Source organism: Solanum dulcamara, chromosome 11 (assembly GCF_947179165.1).
Source record: "Solanum dulcamara chromosome 11, daSolDulc1.2, whole genome shotgun sequence".
Lineage (NCBI taxonomy): Eukaryota > Viridiplantae > Streptophyta > Magnoliopsida > Solanales > Solanaceae > Solanum > Solanum dulcamara.
Window position 1 is genome coordinate 63,182,586 of NC_077247.1, and position 21,324 is coordinate 63,203,909.

The 21,324-nt window shown below is 37.3% G+C and overlaps 1 protein-coding gene across 4 annotated transcripts in view; it reads right to left on the minus strand.

The window, feature by feature from the left end:
- LOC129872012 (transportin MOS14) overlaps window positions 1–21,324 on the minus strand; it is a 64,632-nt gene that overhangs the window by 35,104 nt on the left and 8,204 nt on the right. For all 4 annotated transcript variants that reach the window (XM_055946841.1, XM_055946840.1, XM_055946842.1 and 1 more), the window contains 6 exons: window positions 18,206–18,334; window positions 18,013–18,074; window positions 10,573–10,629; window positions 10,306–10,429; window positions 8,628–8,762; window positions 4,133–4,213 (listed from right to left, as the gene is read on the minus strand). In XM_055946841.1, the coding sequence (XP_055802816.1) occupies window positions 4,133–4,213; window positions 8,628–8,762; window positions 10,306–10,429; window positions 10,573–10,629; window positions 18,013–18,074; window positions 18,206–18,334 (588 nt within the window). The remainder of the gene's footprint in view (window positions 1–4,132; window positions 4,214–8,627; window positions 8,763–10,305; window positions 10,430–10,572; window positions 10,630–18,012; window positions 18,075–18,205; window positions 18,335–21,324) is intronic.

A 21,324-nucleotide genomic window follows, 5' to 3' on the forward strand; every position in this document is an offset into this window, starting at 1 on the left:
CATGATCATGACAACTAGTGCATGTACAGAAGATTTATAGGTATACCGCAATTGGAGATGACAGATAGAATGACATGGAGGTACTAAGGGGTCGTTTGGTACAAAGATTAATAATGCAGGGATTAGTAACGCAGAGATTAGTAATACAGAGAGTAGTAATGCAAGAAATCTTTTTTATCACGTGTTTGGTTCATTGCTTCCTACCTAATATTGTGTTTGGTTTAAAACTCTACAAAAAGCTTTTTTCCAATATACCATTGAATTATTATGGGATTTTTTATTTCATGTAATTGGGTCAAGGTAGATAATTGTCAGACAATATTATTTTTTTGTGGGCTTTTAACTAGATAGAAGAAAAACAATTTTGTCGCCATGTTTGCTATTTTCTCAATTGAATTATTTAAAGGTAATTAATTGTCATCTTAATAAATTGATTACTCACAAAACGTCAATTTTCAATTTAATAAAGATAGACCACTACTTTTAAAATCGAAAAGACAGTAAACAATAGTAAAATCGAATAAATCATCTACGTTTACACATAAAAATTGCAAGTTGTAGTTTTAATATGGAGTTAATATCTTAAAAGGTCGCTCAACCTTGAGAATTTATCTAGTAGTCATTGAACTTTATTTTGTATTAATAAAATCACTAAATTAGGCCTTTGTATCAACAAAATCACTCAACTAATTAATTATCAAAAAAAATTGACATGACAAATTTATTTTTTGTATATTATGTAAATATGAATCCACAAATAAATAAAATTTAAAAATTTGACATGGCAAAATATTTTTTTATATTATGTAAATATGAAACCACAAATAAATAAAATTTGTCAGCTAATTTATTTAAATAAATTTACTAGTACAAAACTACAAATATAAAACATAAAATCAAATCCTATGTATTACTAATACCACCAAATGAAAGGTATTACAACAACAACAACAACAACCCAGTGAAATCCCACAACGTGGGTCTGGAGAGGGTAAAGTGTACGCAAGTAGGACATGAAAGGTATTAGTTATACACTTTATAATACCATATAGGGTGTATAATTAATACATGTATTAGATATACAACAACAACAACAACTTACCCAATGAAATCCCACAAGTGGGGTCTGGGGAGGGTAGGATGTATGCAGAAGTTGTTTTCGAAAGACCCTCGGCTCAAAAGTTACAGTTTCAAGTACGAAAGAAAAACAATATATATAGCATAATGAAAAAAAAATGCAATGCAAAATTTACAAGACAAGAACAATAACTATAGCAAAGTACTGCGATAATCAAAGGCAATAGCAACACAACTATAAAGGCACGCCTAAACCTCACCACCCTAAACCGACACACAGTAAGACACCATTCTATTCCTACTAGCCTTCAACCCTAATCCGCGACCTCCACTCTTTTCTATCTAAGGTCATGTCTTGGTGATATGGAGTAGCGCCATATCTTGTTTAATCATCTCTCTCCTATACTTTTACGGTCTAACCCTACCCCTTCGCATAGCCCCCAAATCCAACCGCTCTCACCTCTTAACTGGGGCGTCGACACCCATCCTTTGCACATGCCCAAACCATCTTAGTCTCACTTCTCTCATCTTGTCGACCACAGATGCCACTACCACCTTCTCCTGAATAACCTCATTTCTGATCTTATCACTCCTAGTGTGTCCACACATCCATCTCAACATCCTCATCTCTGCAACATACATCTTCTGAACATGAGAGTTCTTTACTGGCAGCACTTCACTCCACATATTAACGCTGGTCTAACCACCATTCTGTAGAACTTACCTTTAAGTTTAGGTGGTACTTTCTTATCACACAGGACTCCAGAAGCTAACCTCCATTTCAACCATGCTGCCCCAATGCGGTGCGTGACATCATCATCGATGTCCACAGTACTCTGGATGATGAATCCAAGATATTTAAAGCTTTCTGTCTTGGGGATAGGTTGGGTGGCAAGCCTCACTTCCCTGCCCTCTTCATCCCATCGCAACACTAAATTTGCACTCCAAGTATTCTGTTTTGGTCTTGCTCAATTTGAACCCTTTGGACTCCAGCGTTTGTCTCCAAACCTCCAACCTATCATTAACTCCGTCCCGACTCTCATCAATCAAAACTATGTCGTCTGCAAATAGCATACACCATGAAACCTCCTCTTGAATAGACTATGTCGGCTCATCCATCACCAAGGCAAAAAGAAAAGGCTCAGCACAGATCCCTGATGTAGCCCCACCTCAACAGGAAAATGCTTTGAGTCACATTCCACCGTCCTAACCCAAGTCTTGGATCCAGCATACATGTCCTTTATCGCCCTAATATACACCATCGGGACACCTTTAGCCTCTAGACACCTCCAGAGAACATCCCTCAGAACTTTTTCATAAGCCTTTTCAAGGTCAATGAACACCATATGGAGATCATGTTTTCTTTCTCTAAATTTCTCCACTAGTCTCCGCATAAGATGAATTGCTTCAGTACTCGACATCACCGGCATGAATTCAAATTGGTTCTCTTAGATTAACACTCCTTTCCTCACCCTCATCTCCACCACTCTCTCCCAAATCTTTATAGTGTGGCTTAGTAATTTGATAACCCTGTAATTATTACAGTTTTGGATATCACCCTTGTTCTTGTATTAGATATGCATAGGCCCAAAATTCCTACCAAACATAGTACTATATAATACCATACATAATACATGGACTATTTCTCCTCATACACCCTACCAAACGACCCATAAGGGATACCACATTTTCTATACAAATGTATTATGTAGATATAGCAGGACAAAACAAAATGCTAGGTGAAAGACGAAATAGAAGTTTGAAACTCAATTTTACTATTAACATCTTTAAGGACATTTCCATCATTTTAACAGAAAAGTGCTTATCAGCACCATTTTACCAAACATATCAATTTATTTTCAATTTTACCACTTCTATTCAAACACGTAATTGCTTATTCATAGATTCAGCCAAAACACTTAGAAGTGCTTATCAACACTAATTGCTTAAAAACTACTTAAATTATGCTAAACCAAATAAGCTCAAGTACATAATCCTCCCTCTTACAACTTAAGCTTTTCAATGAGATGGTCACACAATTCAACATAAAAAAAAGTTTTTCTTTTTGCGATAGTTTTTTGTATAGATAGATGGGTAGCTTACGTTCATGATTATATAAATGTTTTGGCACCATTTGGTGATTTAGTAAAATGACTTTGAATTATTAATAAAATACATTTGGACATTTACTTGGGGATGTATTGAGGAAAAATGCAAACACCTAACCTAAGATGAAGTAAAATTGTTGACAGAGAATTCAGTGAGTGGGATTTTATAGTCAAAAATGTCATAGGAATAGATCATGACCTTAAACCTGTCAAACAAGTTATGAGGATACCTTAAATAAAAATGTCACCAGGTATAATTCAACTTCTATTATTATGTAGTTCAGTTTTGGACTATAAGAACTTGGATTTTAAGAACGTTATCTTAGCACTTCCAAACATTGAAAATAAGCGATTCATGATTTTGATTAACGACAGTTTAAGTATACGAGCTTTATAACAAGACACAAGTGGAATCTGCTTTCACCTAGTGCTTAGATGCAATTAAAAGTAGGTGTTAACTACAACGATTGAGCCTTTGCCTCTCAGAAAGCTGCATGAGTTCATACTGCAGCTAAAATAGTGTCAATGTTCTATGCTGTTAAGTACCAAGTGTTCTCACTGTTCTGATACACTTTTACCTGACAATGCTACACATATCAATAACAGGAGTATGGACAATCATCCAGCGGGTATTGTTTCATTAGAATCATGCTTCCAACTCTACCAAGCAATTGATGGCTTAAACTATCCAAGGTTGATTGCTGCAGTGACAGTTATAAATGTAAAATACGCTGTTGTTCCTGATTTTGAGAAAAGAATACATGGTTTATTTTCTCTTCTGTTTGCCCTTTATGTTTTTTCTTCTCATTTTCTGCTTTGCATTCAGACCTTGTCCAAACGCTAATTAGCAAAACCCACAAAGAATTGAGTATAATGAAGCATTAAATAGGAGATGAGAGCAGAACGATGCATATGTTACTGCCAAGGTTTTGGTTCACAGTACTAACCGCATTAAGTGCAAACATTTTAGCTTCCACCTCCTTCCAAGGAATATGTACACTGTTACTGGTCCAACCTCCAAGGAAGATCTGGTAGTGCATACAAAAGCAAAAGTCATTTGACTAATAAAAGAGAAATAAAGTTGCTAACTTGAAAATAAGTTCCATAGGTATTTGAAAGCCTGTCAAAAGGTGAAAAGAAAAGAAAATGTAAAGGGAAACAACCAAATAAGATCATTATTTAGCAACAAACAACAACAACAACAACATACCCAGTGAAATCCCACAAGTGGGGTCTGGGGAGGGTAGAGTGTACACAGACCTTACCACTATCTCATGGAGAAAGATCATTAAATGCAAAATATGATAAGGAGATATTGGGTAAAAAACTAGATATGGATAGTTCTTGAATATTTCTGTTGAAGTTAAACATGAGAGGGTAAAAAGGATGGTGCCAGGTATTGATAGGATGAGAAGGAAGAGAGGTGACAGACTTGAGCGACCAAGAAAATACAAGTGTGAAGCAAAAAGTAAAAACAAGTCCAATCAAAAGAAATCGTTGTTTCTCTGGTTAGGATTAAATTACAGTCAGCTTATATATTTCTGGAATTATCTGGTCTAGTTTTTTGAGTCAAGAATGGAAACTAAGGAAAAATCTGTGCAGGAATTTCTAGGATTAAACTATCGCTGCTACTCGGTGCAGGCTTACAAGATTGATAGATTTTTGATATCCTCGGAATGGAATGATTTTTTTGGCTCGGAAAAGTAGTTAGCTTTACCAAAAGTTATTTCTGATCATAGACCTATTATACTTGAGAGTGGTAATTGATCTAATGATCCTTCTTACTTCAAGTTCAAGAACGTGTGGTTGCATCAAGACGGGTTTCATGATAGGGTCCAACAGCGGTGGCAAGATTATGTAGCTAATGGCTCACCTGATTTCATCCTTTCTCAAAAGCTGAAATTTTTGAAGAAAGATCTAGTCACTTGGAATCAAGAGGTCTTTGACAAATAAGTACTATAATTAACAAAGCCGTGGAGAAGCACTTGATTCTGGAACAGTCAACAGAAGGGAGAGTCAACACTCAAGAGGGAAAGAACAATTTAATGCAGCTGAAACTAGAGATCCAGAAGTTAGCTAAGGATGAAGACACTTCTTGGTGACAAAAATCAAGGTGCAATCACTAAATTTTCCAAAAAAGTGGTCAATTCTCACAGAAGGTACCATCACATCGATAGGTTACTACAAGTGGGGAATGTAATCATTGAAGACAAAGAATAGGTGCGATGGTTCTTGATTTCTATCAAGATTTGTACACTGAAAATGAGAACTGGAGGCCTTCTGCAACATTTGATGGTATGGGAAACTTGAATGCTGAAGAGAAAGAGACCGTTGAACATGCTTTTAATGAGGAGGAAGTCCTGAATGCTATTTATTCTTGTGCCCCTGATAAAAGCCCCAGTCCTGATGGATTCACAACAACTTTTTATCAGAGATGTTGGGGGATTATCAAAAGGGATGTTATGGGAAACCTCAGTCACTTTCACAGTAATTGTCAAATGGTAAGTCTTTCAATACTTCTTTCATTGCACTTATTCCCAAAAGAGAAGGTGCAATTGAACTCAAACAATTTAGACCTATTAGTCTCATTGGTAGAGTTTACAAGTTTGTAGCAAAGGTGTTAACTAAGAGACAAAAAAGGTGATTGGGAGACTGGCCTCGGGTTGCCAAAATGCCTTTATTAAAGGTAGGCAAATCACTTATGCAACCTTCATAGCTAATGAAGTGTTTGATTGGTGTAAAAGAAGTGGTGATCCTGGCCTCCTTTTCAAGCTTGACATCGATAAGGCTTTTGACAAAGTCAACTGCCATTACCTTATCTCAATCCCAAGGCAAATGGGATTTGGGGAAAGGTGGATCAAATGGATAAAGTTCAACTTCTCCACAGTGAAATATTCTATACTGGTTACCAAAACTCATGTGGGATTTTTCTCCCCAATGGAGGGAATTAGGCAAGGGGATCCTTTATCTCCCTTCCTTTTTCATATTGACACTGGAGGGTCTTAGCAGAATGCAATGGTAAAAAGGTTTTGATGTTGAACGAGACCAGGGCAGCTCAGTCTCAATATCGCACCGGTTATTTGTTGATGACACTCTTATCCTTTGAGGCTATGTCAGGACTCCACTAGTGTTGTCAAAGGCACGCTTAAGCCCTTAAGCGAGGCTCAAAACGTGTTTAGCGCTTCGCCTCGCTTTATGTGCACTTCAGTGTGGTCATCAAGGTTCTAAAGCAAACTTTTCCTTGCCAATGAGCCTCTTTGGAAGAAGTGACACTAAACAATCGCCTCCCTTTGTGTGCGCTTCAATGTGGTCATCAAGGTTCTAAGGCAAACTTTTCCTTGCCAATGAGCCTCTTTGGAAGAAGTGACACTAAACAATTGATATTTCACTTTATCATACCTTTTTATCAATTTCTTTGGTCATATAGTTGTCATTCATGTTTATAATTATTGGTCTTGGACTAAACATATATATTTGTATCTTTTTCTCCCTTTGCGCCTTTTTTCATTAAAGCCCACACTTTATTTGCGCTCTGCGCTTAAAGCCCCAATGGACCTTAGAGCTTTTTTGTGCTTTTCGCCTTTGATAACACTGGACTCCACATTAACATATCTAAAAGCATCCTCTGACCTCTATCCGGTTAATGTGGTTCCTAACCTGAAGGAATTGGCTGAAATTATGTTTTGAAATATTCGTTCCTTTCCCACTACTTACTTAGGCCTTCTCTAGGTGCTAGCCAAAAGGCTGTTGAATTCTAGAATGTGGTAATTGAAAATTTTGAGAGGATTGGCATCCTGGCTGCAACAGTATCTTTCCCTTGGAGCCGAAGTAACACTTACTAATAGTGTTTTAGACAGTATTCCCGCCTAGTTCATGTCCCTATTTCCTATTCCAGGCATGGTGCAGAAACACCTTGACAGGATCAGAAGGGTCCTTTTATGGGAAGGGAATAGTACAACTCGCAAATTTCACTTAGTCAAATGGCCCAAAGTCACTCTTTTTATAACTTGTGGTGGCTTAGGTGTTAAGGGTATAGCACTCAACAATAAATGCATGTTAATGAAATGGCTTTGGAGATATAACCAGGAAGATGACGGTTTTTGGAAGGAAATTGTGCAAGCTAAGCATGGTTTCACCAGCCACTGGTGTACCAAAGTGGATGGAACACCTCATGGAACAGGGTTATGGAAGGGTATCAGGCTCTTTTGGGATGCCTTCTAACTCAGCACATCTCTTCAGGCCGGAAATGGGGAGCATATACTGTTTTGGAAAGACAATGGTTAGTCTCAATCCTCTGAAGGATACCCACCGAAGATTGTTCTCACAAGCTACCAACCCAGACCCCATTATTCCAGAGAATAGGGAGGACAACTCATGGAATTTGATACCAAGAAGAAACCTAGATAACTGGGAAATTGAAGATTTCCTAGCACTCAACTGAGAGACAGAATCAAATGGGGCAGCAGCAGAAATGGGTCTTGTACAGTCAAGGAAGGATACTTCGCTCTGAGATCCAAGAAGAATTCGATTGATCAATGGCCTTGGAAGCTGATTTGGAGAACTAAATTGCCACCAAAAGTAATTTGTTGCTGCTGGATCACTCCAAAGGATGCAACTTTACCTCAGGACAATCTTTCCAGGAGGAAATTTCCGCTTGCAAACAGATGCTACATGTGTCAGTGCAGCCCTGGAACACTGAACCACCTGTTCCTTCACTATCCATTTGCAAGAGACATATGGAACATGTTCTTATCATATTTTGGTCTTCATTGGGTCATGGCATGCAGTGTGAGAGAGGTTATGAGATTTGGTGCTCATGGCCAGTTGGGAAGGCCATCAAAAAGTTTTGGTCTTTGATTCCTGCTTGTTTTTTGGTGTATATGGTTGGAAAGAAATCATAGATGTTTTGATGGCACCACAACTGTCAATTACACTCTTAAAACCAGATGTTTAGTTAATATTTTAGTTGGGCCAATCTCACCCCTGTAATCAGTCTTGACTCCTTCATGGATTTTATTAGCTCTTTAGTTCTTTGATAGCTTTTTGTCTCCCTGTGGACTGATACTTCCATCTTTTATAATCTGTGCACCTTCCTGATGCTTTTATTAATGTTATTCTTCTTACTTCATCAACAAAAAAACAAAAGATTTAAATTGATATGATCCCTATTTAATCCCCTTTAAATAAATCAATTAATCAACTTGTTTTTAATTGGGTAGGTCGGACAAATATTTGGAAAACTTATCCATTTTGCTAGCAATTCTTTTTTCATTAAGTAATAAAATTTTAATTAGCAATGGGCACTAAGTTTACCCATATATAAGGAGCATACTAACTTATGCTATTTCAGATGAGAAACATGTAAAGAGATTTCAAGTGCAACTAATATGAAATCAACATTTATTTAAAACAGCACAAAGTAATAAGTCAACCCAATGACACCTTCTGGATAAATGCTGCTGAACCTAAAAGCTGACAAACATCCACCAAAAGCTCCATCAGGTTCATCCTGAATTGTTCAAGGGTGTCAGGCAGGTCAACCATTACACCCTCGCCATAAAAGGTAGAATCGTCCACCTGTTTAAGTCGAGACCCATAACACAAAATAAATAATTAAATAAATAAATAAAAAGGAAAATAAAAGAGTAAGGAAAAGATGGCATTAATTTGAGATTACTTTTATGCACTAGAGCAATTAACAGTAAGTACACAGAAGTGCACTGAAATCTAGCCAAGGAAATCATGATTTACAACTTACTTTAAATAGATTAGTCTACCACTATAAAACGATATTTTTATATTGATGACATCAAAGCATGAGCAAAAATTTTACCTGTCCACTAATCAAATTTTAGAGGCAACCTCTAACGACCAAGTTATGTAGACCACCAAACAGACTTGAGAAAAAGGGAGAAATAAAAAAATTGAGAAGAAGAAAAAGTAACTGACCATCCTATAGTGTAGGACAAAATAAGGTAAGAGTCTTCACTATTAAATGGTAAATTCTGTTAGCTAATCTATGACATTATTGCTGATATACCTCTCGTTATAAAAGTGGTTCATATATACCCCTATTGTTACACAAATAGCTCACATATACCCTTCTCCTCTAACGGAAATGAAAAAAATCAATTTTAAATTTATTCTTTTATATTTTTTATTAAAAAACATTCATGTAGGGGTATATTTGATTCTTGTCACACGTATTATTATATTTTTTGCTTCTTTGATTCAACGGCTAATTTAGATTTATTTTCTTGATGGTCAAATTTATTTTTTCACTTACTTATAAAAGTTATATATATGACCCAATTTTTTTTACAGATACAAAAAATAAATTAAAATATAGCCCACTCCATTCTTCTCTTGATAAGAGAGAGTTGCTCGGCTGGTAAGAACCCCTCACTTCCAACCCTAAGGTTGTGAGTTCGAGTCATCAAGTAAGCAAAAAGGTGGAAGCTCTTAGGGAGGGGTAAAAAAAATTGATGAGAGAGTAATATATTAGCTCTTTCACAAAAAAAAAATTACAATATAGCCGGAAAAAATTAGTTTTACATTTTTTCTTACTTTTTTCTCTTTTTCCATTCATACTTCTTTTATTTTATTTCTCATATTTTTACACTAAAGAATGGAAAAAAAAAGATAAAAATAAGAATAAGAAACTCAAATAATGATAATCAAAAAAAAATGCGTGAAAAGTATCATATACACCCCTACATGAATTTTTTAAAATTAAAAATCAAAATATTAATTTAAAATTATTTTTCACTTTCGTTAGATAAAAGGATATATATGTGAGTCACTTTAGTAACGGTAAGGGTATATGTGAGTCATTTATATAACGGTAGGGGTATATGTGAGCCACTTTTATAACGAGGGGTATATCAGCTCTAAATGACAAAGTTGAGGGGTATATCAGGCCCTTTTCCCATAACTCTATACGATTACTAATTTAACAAAAAGATGAGATGTCATATCAAAAAGGATTGTCGTAAAATCCAACAAATGCACATACTATTTAATGGAAAGGTTGGTCAATAGAGCAATTTGTGGATGGGAATAAAAAGAAGTAGAATAAAGAAACAATCTGCACTCAAAATGCATGCAAACAGAAGCTTACCTGAGAACGCAACAGAAGGGCATCCAACAACGCCGAGAAAACAGGAAAAAATAAGATCTTGACGCTCTTAACATTTTCTCCACAATCTACATCCAGGCCTAGGATGTAGCCGGCAAGACTGCACCTGCAAAGTGAGAGTGTTCTTGGATAGGGGAACCATTTGAACTACCCATTTCTTTTCAGCAATCTGCTCTGGACCCTGTCTATAGCTAAGTAACAGTCCCCAATTTGTACAAAAGTAACTTTATAATGGAAAGGTAAAAGCACCAGAACTGCAAAGTCGAGTCTGCGATCTCCCAATCTTCACTTGGAAATGAAACACAACTGCCATCATACATTGCATGTCAGGTGCTAATATTTATAAGTAAAAGATGTTTCATTAGATGGAAGGTCCCAAAAATTATGTACATCAAAATAGAAACTTCCTTATCTACTATGGTTGAAGGGATTCTACAACAACAACATACCCAGTTAAATCCCACAAGTGAGGTCTGGGGAGGGTTGAATGTACGCAAACATTACCACTACCTCGTGGAGGCAGAGAAGTTGTTTCAGATCACCCGAGATATTCAATATATGTCAAAATCTAGACCTAAGACAAAAAAAAATATGTGTCCTCAAAGCATTTGTTGTTTCTTTTTCTCCAAAAAATGCAAATGGGAATCAAGTTCCGCATCTGCCGGAGGAGCTTCCTGACATTCTGTCCTTGCCATGCCAACAGAGCTTCTTTAATAGGTTGAGGCATCACTAACTGGATACCTCCCACGTGTATGTACAATGAAGGAGATGAATAATAGATTCAATCACCTTCTGCACAAGAGCACCTATTACAGAAAATGAATATTTTTCTTTTATGTCTTGCCATCTATAATCTACTCCTGCTGGTTTGCATAAAATTTTAGCAAGATTTGACGGTATACTATCTTTTGCTATCGTCTTTCCAAAATAATCTGTCCAGCTCTGTTGCTAATAATGGAAGCTGTCAAGTCGCAAAAAAAGTTGAGCCAGTTTTTCTGTTTCCCAGTCGAAACAATTTCTTCTGAGCATTTAATTCCATACATCTCCAAATCTGCATTCTTCCAGTGTGGCATGTTGTTTTGGAACTAAGCTGTACAAATCTGGGACGGAGGGAATTCCTATAGCCAAGGATCCTCCCACATTTTTGTCTTCCTCCTATCGCCAACTGATATCACGGTCAATTTTTTAAGGTCTCCCCACGATTTTCTTATTTGTTTCCATGGAGCAAACCCATAGGAATATCATTTGTTTGATACAGCAACAATTTCCTGTTCCATATTTGGTAGTGACAACTTTTCTTTATAAAACATCTTGATCACAACTAGTGGTGGCAAAGTGAGCCCATATTTTGGTAACCCGCCCATATTTTAATGGGTTGAGTGAGTGATTTTATAGATGGGTAAAATATGGGTTTAAACCCATATTCAACCCATACAATTATGGGCAAACTATAGGCTAGCCAAATGGGTTAAGCTTCCAACTTTTATTCATTCAAAATTCATGATATAACCCAAAATGATGTAATTTCACTTCCTTTTTATGCTCTTCGTTAAAACTAATTATTCTCCTTTATAATTTAAAAAAAATAAAAGTAAAAATAAATTAAAAAAAAATATTGAAAAGTGAAGTCTTCGGCCCTCAGAGTCGGATCTCGATTCGAAAGTCGGGTTTCGAATCTAGAGTCAGGGTCGAGTCCCAAATCAGGTATCGAGATCGGATTTCGGATCTGTCGTCGAGGTCGGATGTCGGGATCAAATCTCAATTTGAAAGTTAGGTACGAAATCGGGTGTCGGGATCAAATCTCGATTTGAAAGTTATGTACGGAATCGGGTGTCGGGTCATATCCTGATTCAAAACTCGAGTCCCGATTCGGATCTTAAATCTAGGTCGACCCTCGATCGAATGTCAGGATTGAATCCTAAATCAGTCATCGGGGTTGGTATCGGTGTCGGAGTCAGTTCGGGTCCAATTCAAATGTCGGGTTTTGGGTCAAGAGTCGAGGTTGGGTCTCAAATCACGTGTCGGGTTTGGATCCCGAATCAATCATCGAGGTCGAGTGTCGCAGTCAGGTCTTGAGTCGAAAGTCGGGTCTATGTCGGATGTCGGGGTAGGATCCTTATTCAAAAGTCGAGTCCTGATTCGGATTTCGAGTCAGGGTCAGGTCCCTAATTGGGTGTTGGAATTGGGTATCAGTGTCGGGGTCAGTTTGGATCTAGTTCAAATGTCGGGTTTCGGATCAAGGGTCGAGGTTAGGCCCTAGATCAGGCGTCGAATTTGAATTTCGGATCGATCACCGAGATCGGGTGTCAATTATAATTCTAATTTGGATGTTGGGTCCTAGGTTGGGTGTCGAGGTTGGCACCCCATTTAGGTATCAAGATCGAATTTCGATTCAGATGTCAGGTCCCGAGTCAAGAGTCGGGGTCGAATCCCGAGTCAAGAATAGGGGTAGGGTCCCAGTTTAAAAGTTGGATCCTGTTGTTCGGAGTTGGGTCCCGATTTAGAAATCGGGTCTAGCATTGGGTGTCGGGTTTAATTTTATGATACAATAAAATTAAATTAAATATTTTCAACATTTTTCATCCAAAAAAGACTAAAATATTTTCTCCATATTGAATTTAGAGTGGAGTACTATTTACTCATGAAAATATGGATAAACTAGTATTTTACCCAACCTATTTGTTGCCCAACCCATTTTTACCCATATAAAATATGGGTGGGTTGAATTATTACTCATTTTATGTTGACCCATTTTCAACCCGCCCAAATTTGACCCAACCCCATTTGCCACCACTAATCACAACTAAACCTGCACAACCATTTCAATGTAGACTTTAGTGATGTAGTTTCAAGTCCCTCGCCCCTATTTCACCCCATTGTTTTGGAGTCATGGCTGTGACCACTTCACTAAATTAAATTTATGGCTCTCCAAATTCCCTGACCATAGGAATTCCCTCTGTGGCTTGTCAAGCTGATTTGCAATTTTTGAGGGCAATAAATGTAGATAAAAGCAATATGTTGGCATCCTGACTAAGACACTATCTGTGAGGTTAAGTCTTCCCCAGCTCACCTTTCAAGATTACTCCTTGTCTATGTTGAGCTAGTGGTAGACCAAGGTAAGTAACAGGAAAATGTTCTACTTACATACTAGTATTGCAGCCACGGATTGAATGTTGTTAATTATATTCACTTGAAACAGGCAGCCATTGAACAGATTTACATGAAGTGTCAATAGCTGATGATTTTTTTTTTTTTGATAAGGTAAACAAATTTATTAATAAATGGGTAAACCCCGTATACCAGCAGAAGAGAACCTACATCAAAATATGGTTCTCAACAGGAAAAAAGCTCCAGCTGATTATTACCTCCATTTCCCACTCTAAACCCTTTATTCCAACACTTTCTCCCTGCGACTTTTAAAATCTTGCACAAAGCTCCCAATACCAACAGTAGTCCACTGGTGTACCATTAATGAGGATAGAGAACTTCACAGAGACAAAGAAATCTTTCATTCAATTTACCCATTTGTCAAAAAATTCCATGTGTACCAACAATTTTAACAGAAAAGACGTGTTTATGCGGGTCGTAGGCTTTTTCCATGTTCAATTTACAAACAATTCTAGCCTCTCCTTACCTCATTCTTGAGTCCAAACTCTCATTGGCAACTAAAATTGCCATCCATAATTTTTCTTCCATGGATGAACGTGTTCCATGTGCCTGAGATCAATATGCCCATAATACTTTTCAGCCTCTTAGTGAGGACTCTAGCTATGATCTTGTAGACACTGCCTAAAAGACATTGTCTAAGATCCTTAAGCTATGTAGCCTCTTTCTTTTTTGGAGTTGATGCAATGAAGGTTGCATCTAGACTCTAGGAAAAAACCACCTCCATGTGTAAATATTCAAAAGTTGCCATCAGATCGCACGAGCTTTATCTCCTGCGATTTCTTAAGGTCATAAGAACTTCTTCCTCTGTAAAGCATCGCTGCAGCCATTCCCTGTCTGATTCTGAAAGTTTTTCCAAATCTTGGCCATCCAATCTGGGCTTCAACTTTCTGCTTCATGGCGCATATTTTTGTAATAATTCAAGATTTTCCCTTTTATTATATCTGGATCCTCAGCTTCTATTCCATCAATCAGTAGTTTATCAATGTTGTTATACCTTCTGTGTGTGTTTGCCATCTTCTCAAGAGATATTCTTGCCCCATTCCCTCAACCAAAAATATCTGGACTTTTCCCTCCAAGATGTCTCTTCAACTACAACCACCACTTCTCCAATCCTTTTCTAGTGTGTTCTTTATAGCTATTTCCTCCTCTTTCAGATTTATCTCTTCTGTAACTCTGTCAAACAAACAACAACTATGCCTCAATCTCAAACAATTTTGGTTGGTTATATCACCTCTCACTGACCAAGTTTCTTCTCTAACTCTGTCCACTTGATGTACTTTTTAAGGAATAGAGCTGCTTCTTGACTTCGATTCTGTCAAACACCTCAGAATTCCAATTTTTGATATCATTATACAATCTTCTCAGTTTCTGGGTAATACCAGGGGTCTGGAGATCCCTGCATCTCATAGGACTTCCACCATTTTTCAACTAGATCAAAAAGACCTTTAACTTAAGCCACATGATCTCAAAATTAAACTGAAAAACTGCACTAAAATGGGGAAAAGTATACAGACAAAAATGCTAAGGTAGTGAAATAGAAAAGCAGGCTTCACAATTTCTAGATAATAGCAAAAACAGTGTATATGGTATCAACATTAATCTACTCAAAAGATTGATTCTTAAACAGCCTATTCCTTATAGAATACGAGATATCATTTAAGGCCAAACTTTTGCATGAACTGGAGAATATATCAGGATAGACAGTCTCAATTAGGGTTTGCTCTTCGACCCATTGCTCTCTGCAACTACCGGTAACGGCTAGCCCCAACCCCTTTTCCCGACTGTGACTGCATCGCTGGAGGTCTCAAGCACAAGTGAACACCCAGGTTTCTCTCCCCCCCCCCCTCTTTCTCTCCTTTCATCCCTGTTCCGCTGTTCGGAACCCTAAAGCTGCGACCACCCACCATCAGCAGCCACAACCAGCGACAGTCTTTCTCGCTGGCAATCACCCACACAGAGACCACAACCGACGATATCAGGTTCAACAGTTTCGTGATCTTGTTGTTCTGTCTTGCTTGTCAGAAATTGATATTTGTTGTTACAGTATGTTGCTTTAGCATACTGTATTACTTGAGTTCTTGCCTTTGAGTTTCGTATAGTAATCTACTTGTATTGCTTGATTTAGTACGAGAGATTCGTCGACTCTTGCCTTTTAGTTTCATCTCTGGTTTTCTTTTAATATTTCTGGTTTATTGTTTTACTTACCTTCATTGTTGTACTATTTTGAGTTAGTATTCTGATTGTTTGGCCTTAGATACTTCTCTGCTTCTATCCTGTTAGTCCCATTTCCTATCCCCTTTAATAAGCCAATTTGAATTTCCTGAAGAGGGAGAAGCCCTTGGTGACTATTTGCTCCTTAGGAAGGATGATAAAGGTCTTTGTAAAGATTGCAAAGATCCGGAGTAAGAATCTTACGATTCAACATAAGCTTTTGGCGATGGATTTGGAGATCAAGAGGAAAGGGAGGAAGAAGGTTGTGGATATAGGATAGAACAGCTATTTGCATTTAAGGAGGCGGCTAGAGAGGTGTTAAAGGGTCTCGAGAGGTAGATTTGGTGGCCGTCGGGGATATCTGGTAGTGGAATGGAGAAGTCTGATGGAAGGTGGAGGCAAAGAAGGTAGTGTATGCGAGGTCAGTGGAAAGTAAGGACGGGGAGAAAAAGCGGACTAAGAGGGAAAGGTGCAAGATGGCGAAGAAGGAAGCAAAGTTAGCGATTACGGCGGCAAAGACAGCAGCTTTTGAAAACCTGTATGCAGAATAAGAGGACAAGGGCGGGGATATAAAGTTGTACATGCTAGCCAAAGAAGTATTAGGGAGAAATGATTACACAAGACATGGCACAATTTAAGCTTACCAAGGACATGACCTTAGATAGGAGGTTGTAAAGGACACGGATTAGAGTAGAGGGTCAGCAGGTAGTAGGGTGCGGTCTCATTTATTCCTCCATACTAGTAGTCATAGCATTACTCATGTAGACAGCCTCAATTATCTTGCTCTTTTTTTGGTGTAAATAGAATATATGGGGGGGAAGTAGGAAAGTTAGTAGATTTAATTGGCAATGGATAAATTGTATAAGGTTTTGGGCAGGGGTTTAAGCACTCTTTCGATGCCTGTAAAGTTTCCAACTTAGCACTTTTTTCCGGGATGGCTAAGTTTTTACTGAATACAACTATTACTTGTCTAAAAAAAAAAGATAAAGAGCATTTACTTCACTTGGACCCAAAGTTACTAATTTTTCAACTTCATATCTAAATTGGATCATTAATACAAGTGCCTCTATTGGTAAAAAAGGAAAGAAATAGGGGCAGTATAAAGAAAGCTTCCGATCATAGAAAACTATGCTTATGATGGAGCCAACAAAATGATGATAGAACCAGGATTTTACGCTTTTATTCAAGAAGTTTCAGTTAGTGAATTGGAGAGATGTCACATCTCTGAAGGAATGGGGAGGACTCCGTCTGAAATATCACAAGGTATTCAACAAAGCGTTGTTAAGGAAGTGGATATGGAGATTTGGGGAGGAAAAGAAGGCATTTTTTAGGGGGATGGTAGCAGAAAAATATGGTATTATCGAAGGAGGATTGATGACTAGAAACATTGGAATATTGTTTAGATTTGGCTTATGGAGGAGTATTTTTAGAGGTGGAAAGAGTTTAGTGGACATATCTCTTTTAGGGTGGAGGATGGAAGCGGGATTAGTTTTGGGGCATATAAGTGGTGAGGAGAACGAGTTGAGGGAAGTATTTCCTAACATTTAAGTTTCTTGCTAAAAAGATATGATAGTCAAACAAATTTGTAGGTCTCGTGAGGGGGGAGTTCATTGGAATTGGAGATTCAAGAGGAATCTACGGGGTTGGGAGATGGAAGAGTTTCATAATATGGTTGAGTTATTGTATGGGCAGGAGATACATAATGATAGATCGGATGTATGAACGCCGAGAGGGTAGAAATGGTTTTGTAACTATTAAATTTTATAACGAAAAATTATCAGGGAAAGGGGAATGTATCTTCCTTCATTGCTCAATATAGAGTCCCACAGTACCGAGGAAGGTGTGTTTCTTTACGTAGTTAACAGCAAGGTGAATGATCTTGACACCGGAAAACCTGAGAAAGAAGAGGATCACCTATTTTAGTTGGTGTTTTATGTGCAATGTTTGGGTGAAGATGAGTTCTATTGCATTGCCAAGTGACTAACCGATTGGGGAAGGTGAATCTTGATTGGTTTTGTAGCAATGGGTGATGATGTCAACCACAGTCAAGGAGGTAATGCCCAGTTGGGCTTACATAAGGGGAGAGAGAAGTCCAAGGGCATTAAATGTTGCCTCTTAGCAATAATGTGGGTTATTTGGAAAGAGAGAAATGGGAGAGCATTTGAAGGGCTCAAGCATCTAGGTTTCTTTTGTTTAGAACCATATTTTTTATAGTTGTATACGGAGTTTCCCCCAAATTGTTAATAAAATTATTTACCTTGTCAAAAAAAAAAGAGATGCTTGCAACACATATAAGAAATGGCATCTGACCTCAAGAGTGCATCTGTCAGTACAAATGCTTCAGGACTTGCTTCAGTAATCAAAGACGGGGCCTATTATACAAGAAAAAAATAGCTAATGAGTTTCAGAGATCCTTGATGCTAAGTTGTTGAAGCATAGGTAGGACCCATCTAGTCTATTTGGCTGCAAGAATCAATTCTAGCTCGGAGTTTGAAATGCTTACAGCGTGACCAATTTCTGACAAAAAACAAGCAAGACCACTTATCACAGTCTCGTCTCCACTGTTAAGAGCTGGGAGAAGAAGTGCATCCCTAAGAAATCCAACTTTGCATAGCAAAACTTGTGGTATACACTGCAAAAGCAAAAGTAGAAAAGGTTGGTTTAAAATCCAAAGAAAGAGAATTAAGTTGGGCCAATTTTGTTTGGCGTAAATATTCCAGATGGATCTCATATTAATTATTTTTTGATGAAATAAGTAATTTTATTGTTTGAAAGTGCCCAAACAATATGCATACAAAAAGAAGAAAATATTAACAAGTATGATTCGCCTGTAATAACACCCAATCATCATACTAATACAGATATATTTTCAATTCTTTCAAATGTGCTTCTTTTTCCTTTCATATAGTTCACATGATTGTCAACAGAACTATCTCCCACGCTCTTTTTGTTGCTTCATCCTTCAAGACCTCCATCCTGCTAACATTTATCTAATAGTTTTTGGTATTATCTGTCCCACTACAAACATGTCTCATATGGTACACCACAACAAGTATGCTATCGAGCAATGGAGCAGCAAATGATTCACATCTTCTCTGCATCGTTACACATACGGTACCAAATAATTCATTTTTCTTTATGAAGTCCCTACAGCTAGGTTTCATTTTATCCCTCTTCAGCAGCATATAGTAACACAATTTCACTCTAAATTTTCCCTTTCTCAGTGCACTCCATCTCCAAGTTTCTCTTTCCACATGTGAAATCCTTTGTTTATATAAAGTAATCATCTCCCAATCTTGCAAATTCTTCTAAATCTTAGGTCTCACAATGTCCGTCTCCTTGTTCCAGTAAATACAGAAAACAACAGTGAGGACACGAAATGTTCAATATCGTTGGGAAAGCCTCAATAAAACAGAGTATCCACACCGGCTTTCTCTCAAAAGTTGATACATTGCAACATTTCCCGCATCAATCTGGATATCTTTCTAGAAATCTTGTCCACCCTTCATTGTATGTTTCCATAGGGAGTTCTGTGACATCGTTATTTGGTTGGCTCTCCATTCCCCTAGCCGCACACCATGAGGGTGTTGGACTAAAACTTTAAGCCAAGTCAAACTGGCTTATAAACACCTTTTGCCTTATCTATGCATTTTGTAAACACCCAAGTGCTAATAAGCCAAAAGTTATAAGTTAGTTGGTCACCTCCAACATATGTTTTTTCAATTTAAATGCACTTTTAGTTTGGCCAAGATGTTTACTATTTATTCTTTTTAAAAAATCATCTTTTTTTTGAAACCATGGTGTCCAGATAAGCCTTCGCACACCTCGACTAATTCCACGAGATACATGTCATCTCCCACTAGCAATAAGTATCAGGTAACTCTATCTACCAAAGTTAGGATAGATGGGAAGAAGAGCCTTTACGAATTGGCCTTTTGCTTTTGACTTATAAGCCAAAAGCCATAAGTTAGAAATTCTAAATATTGCTTTTGGCTTATTTTACCATTTTAGCTTAAAACTAAGCGCTTATAAGCACTTTTTTAAGTTACCCAAACATTCCAAAAATACTTTAAAATTGTTTGGCTTAAAACACTTAAATAAGTCAATCCAAACAGGCTCAAAATCACCTAGTGTTTTTGTCTATGTTATTTGAATCTAAGACTTCATGGTTCTCATCGCACTTCATTGACACTAGGCCACACTCGTAGATTAATTCTTAAAATACCTTTTTCAAAACAAAACCTCTAACCTCCTCTCCGTCCCATATCTGTCATTCATCATTTTCCTTGCAAATATCCTTTTAAATTTATAATCTGTCTTAAAAAATAATAAAGGGTCTTTTAGTCATTTTACAAAAAGAATAGCTTACTAACACTTTTTACCAAACACGGCAACTGCTTATTATCAATTTCAGCACTTTTATCCAAACATGTAACTGTTAATTTATAAAATTAGTTTCAACACTTAAAAATGCTTATCACAACATAATGCTTATCAGCTATTCCAAACAGGCTCTATAGTTCCCAGTTATGACTTCTCTTCGTATGCATATTCCTGTTAACGACCAACACATTTTTTTGAGAAGTAAGAATATTATTAACGAAAGGGAGCTAAATAGCCCATATACAGAATTACACAAAAAGTAGAAAATCTTACACAAATACATGATTTTCTACGAATGCCACCCAATTATCTATACAAAATAACCTCATGGAGACACCAAAAAGAAATAAGGGAAAAGAGGCTATCCCTCAAGTGTACAAAATCTCTCTCCATTCCATCAAAAACTCTCCTATCCCTTTGCGCCTTTTCTCATTAAAGCGCACGCTTTATTTACGCTTTGCACTAAAAGCCCCAACCGACCTCAGAGCTTTTTTGCGTTGTTTGCTTTTGATAACACTGCCCTATTCTTAAAATAGTAAACATGCAACACATTTGCGTGGAACCTCGAAATTGGATCACAATGTGAGGGTGTTAGCTTATAAAAGTCTGAGATGAGTTATCAAGCTTCTTAAGGACTTAAGGTTTTGGGTTGGATGCAAAGATGGAGCTACACACCCAAGGGTGGTCTGATGAACACCCTTCGTCGGAAAAAATTTCAAAATATATAGGTTAAATATACATACTAATTGTTGAACACCCTTGACACAAGAGAGCTATGCAAATTTTCCTTCAAGGCCTGGGTTCGACCCTAGGCTCCTACACTAGTTTCTTTTTCACTTTAACAAAAGTCCTCTTTTGTTGTTGACAAAAAAACTAAAATTATCTTTTAATGTTAAAAAAACGAAAAGTCCCTTTTTTATAAATCAAAACAAGCCAAGGACATCATTTAGTGTTTGGTTTTGTCCTTTTTAAATTAAAAAATAATTACTATTTTTTTTCTTTTTGATTAAAAAAAATCACCCACCCGTCATAAAAGTATGAACACCCTTAACGAGAATGTTGGCTCTGCCACTGGTTGGATGCTCAGATTTTTTAACATGGTCAGAGCCAGACTCATCTACAAAATTGGTCTATCCAATGTTGGACCACCCATGTTATGTTACTTCACGATCCAAATGTCCAATTCGTAGGGATGGTATACTTACTTTTCCATCCCTTTTCTCTGTTTTTCCTCAATAT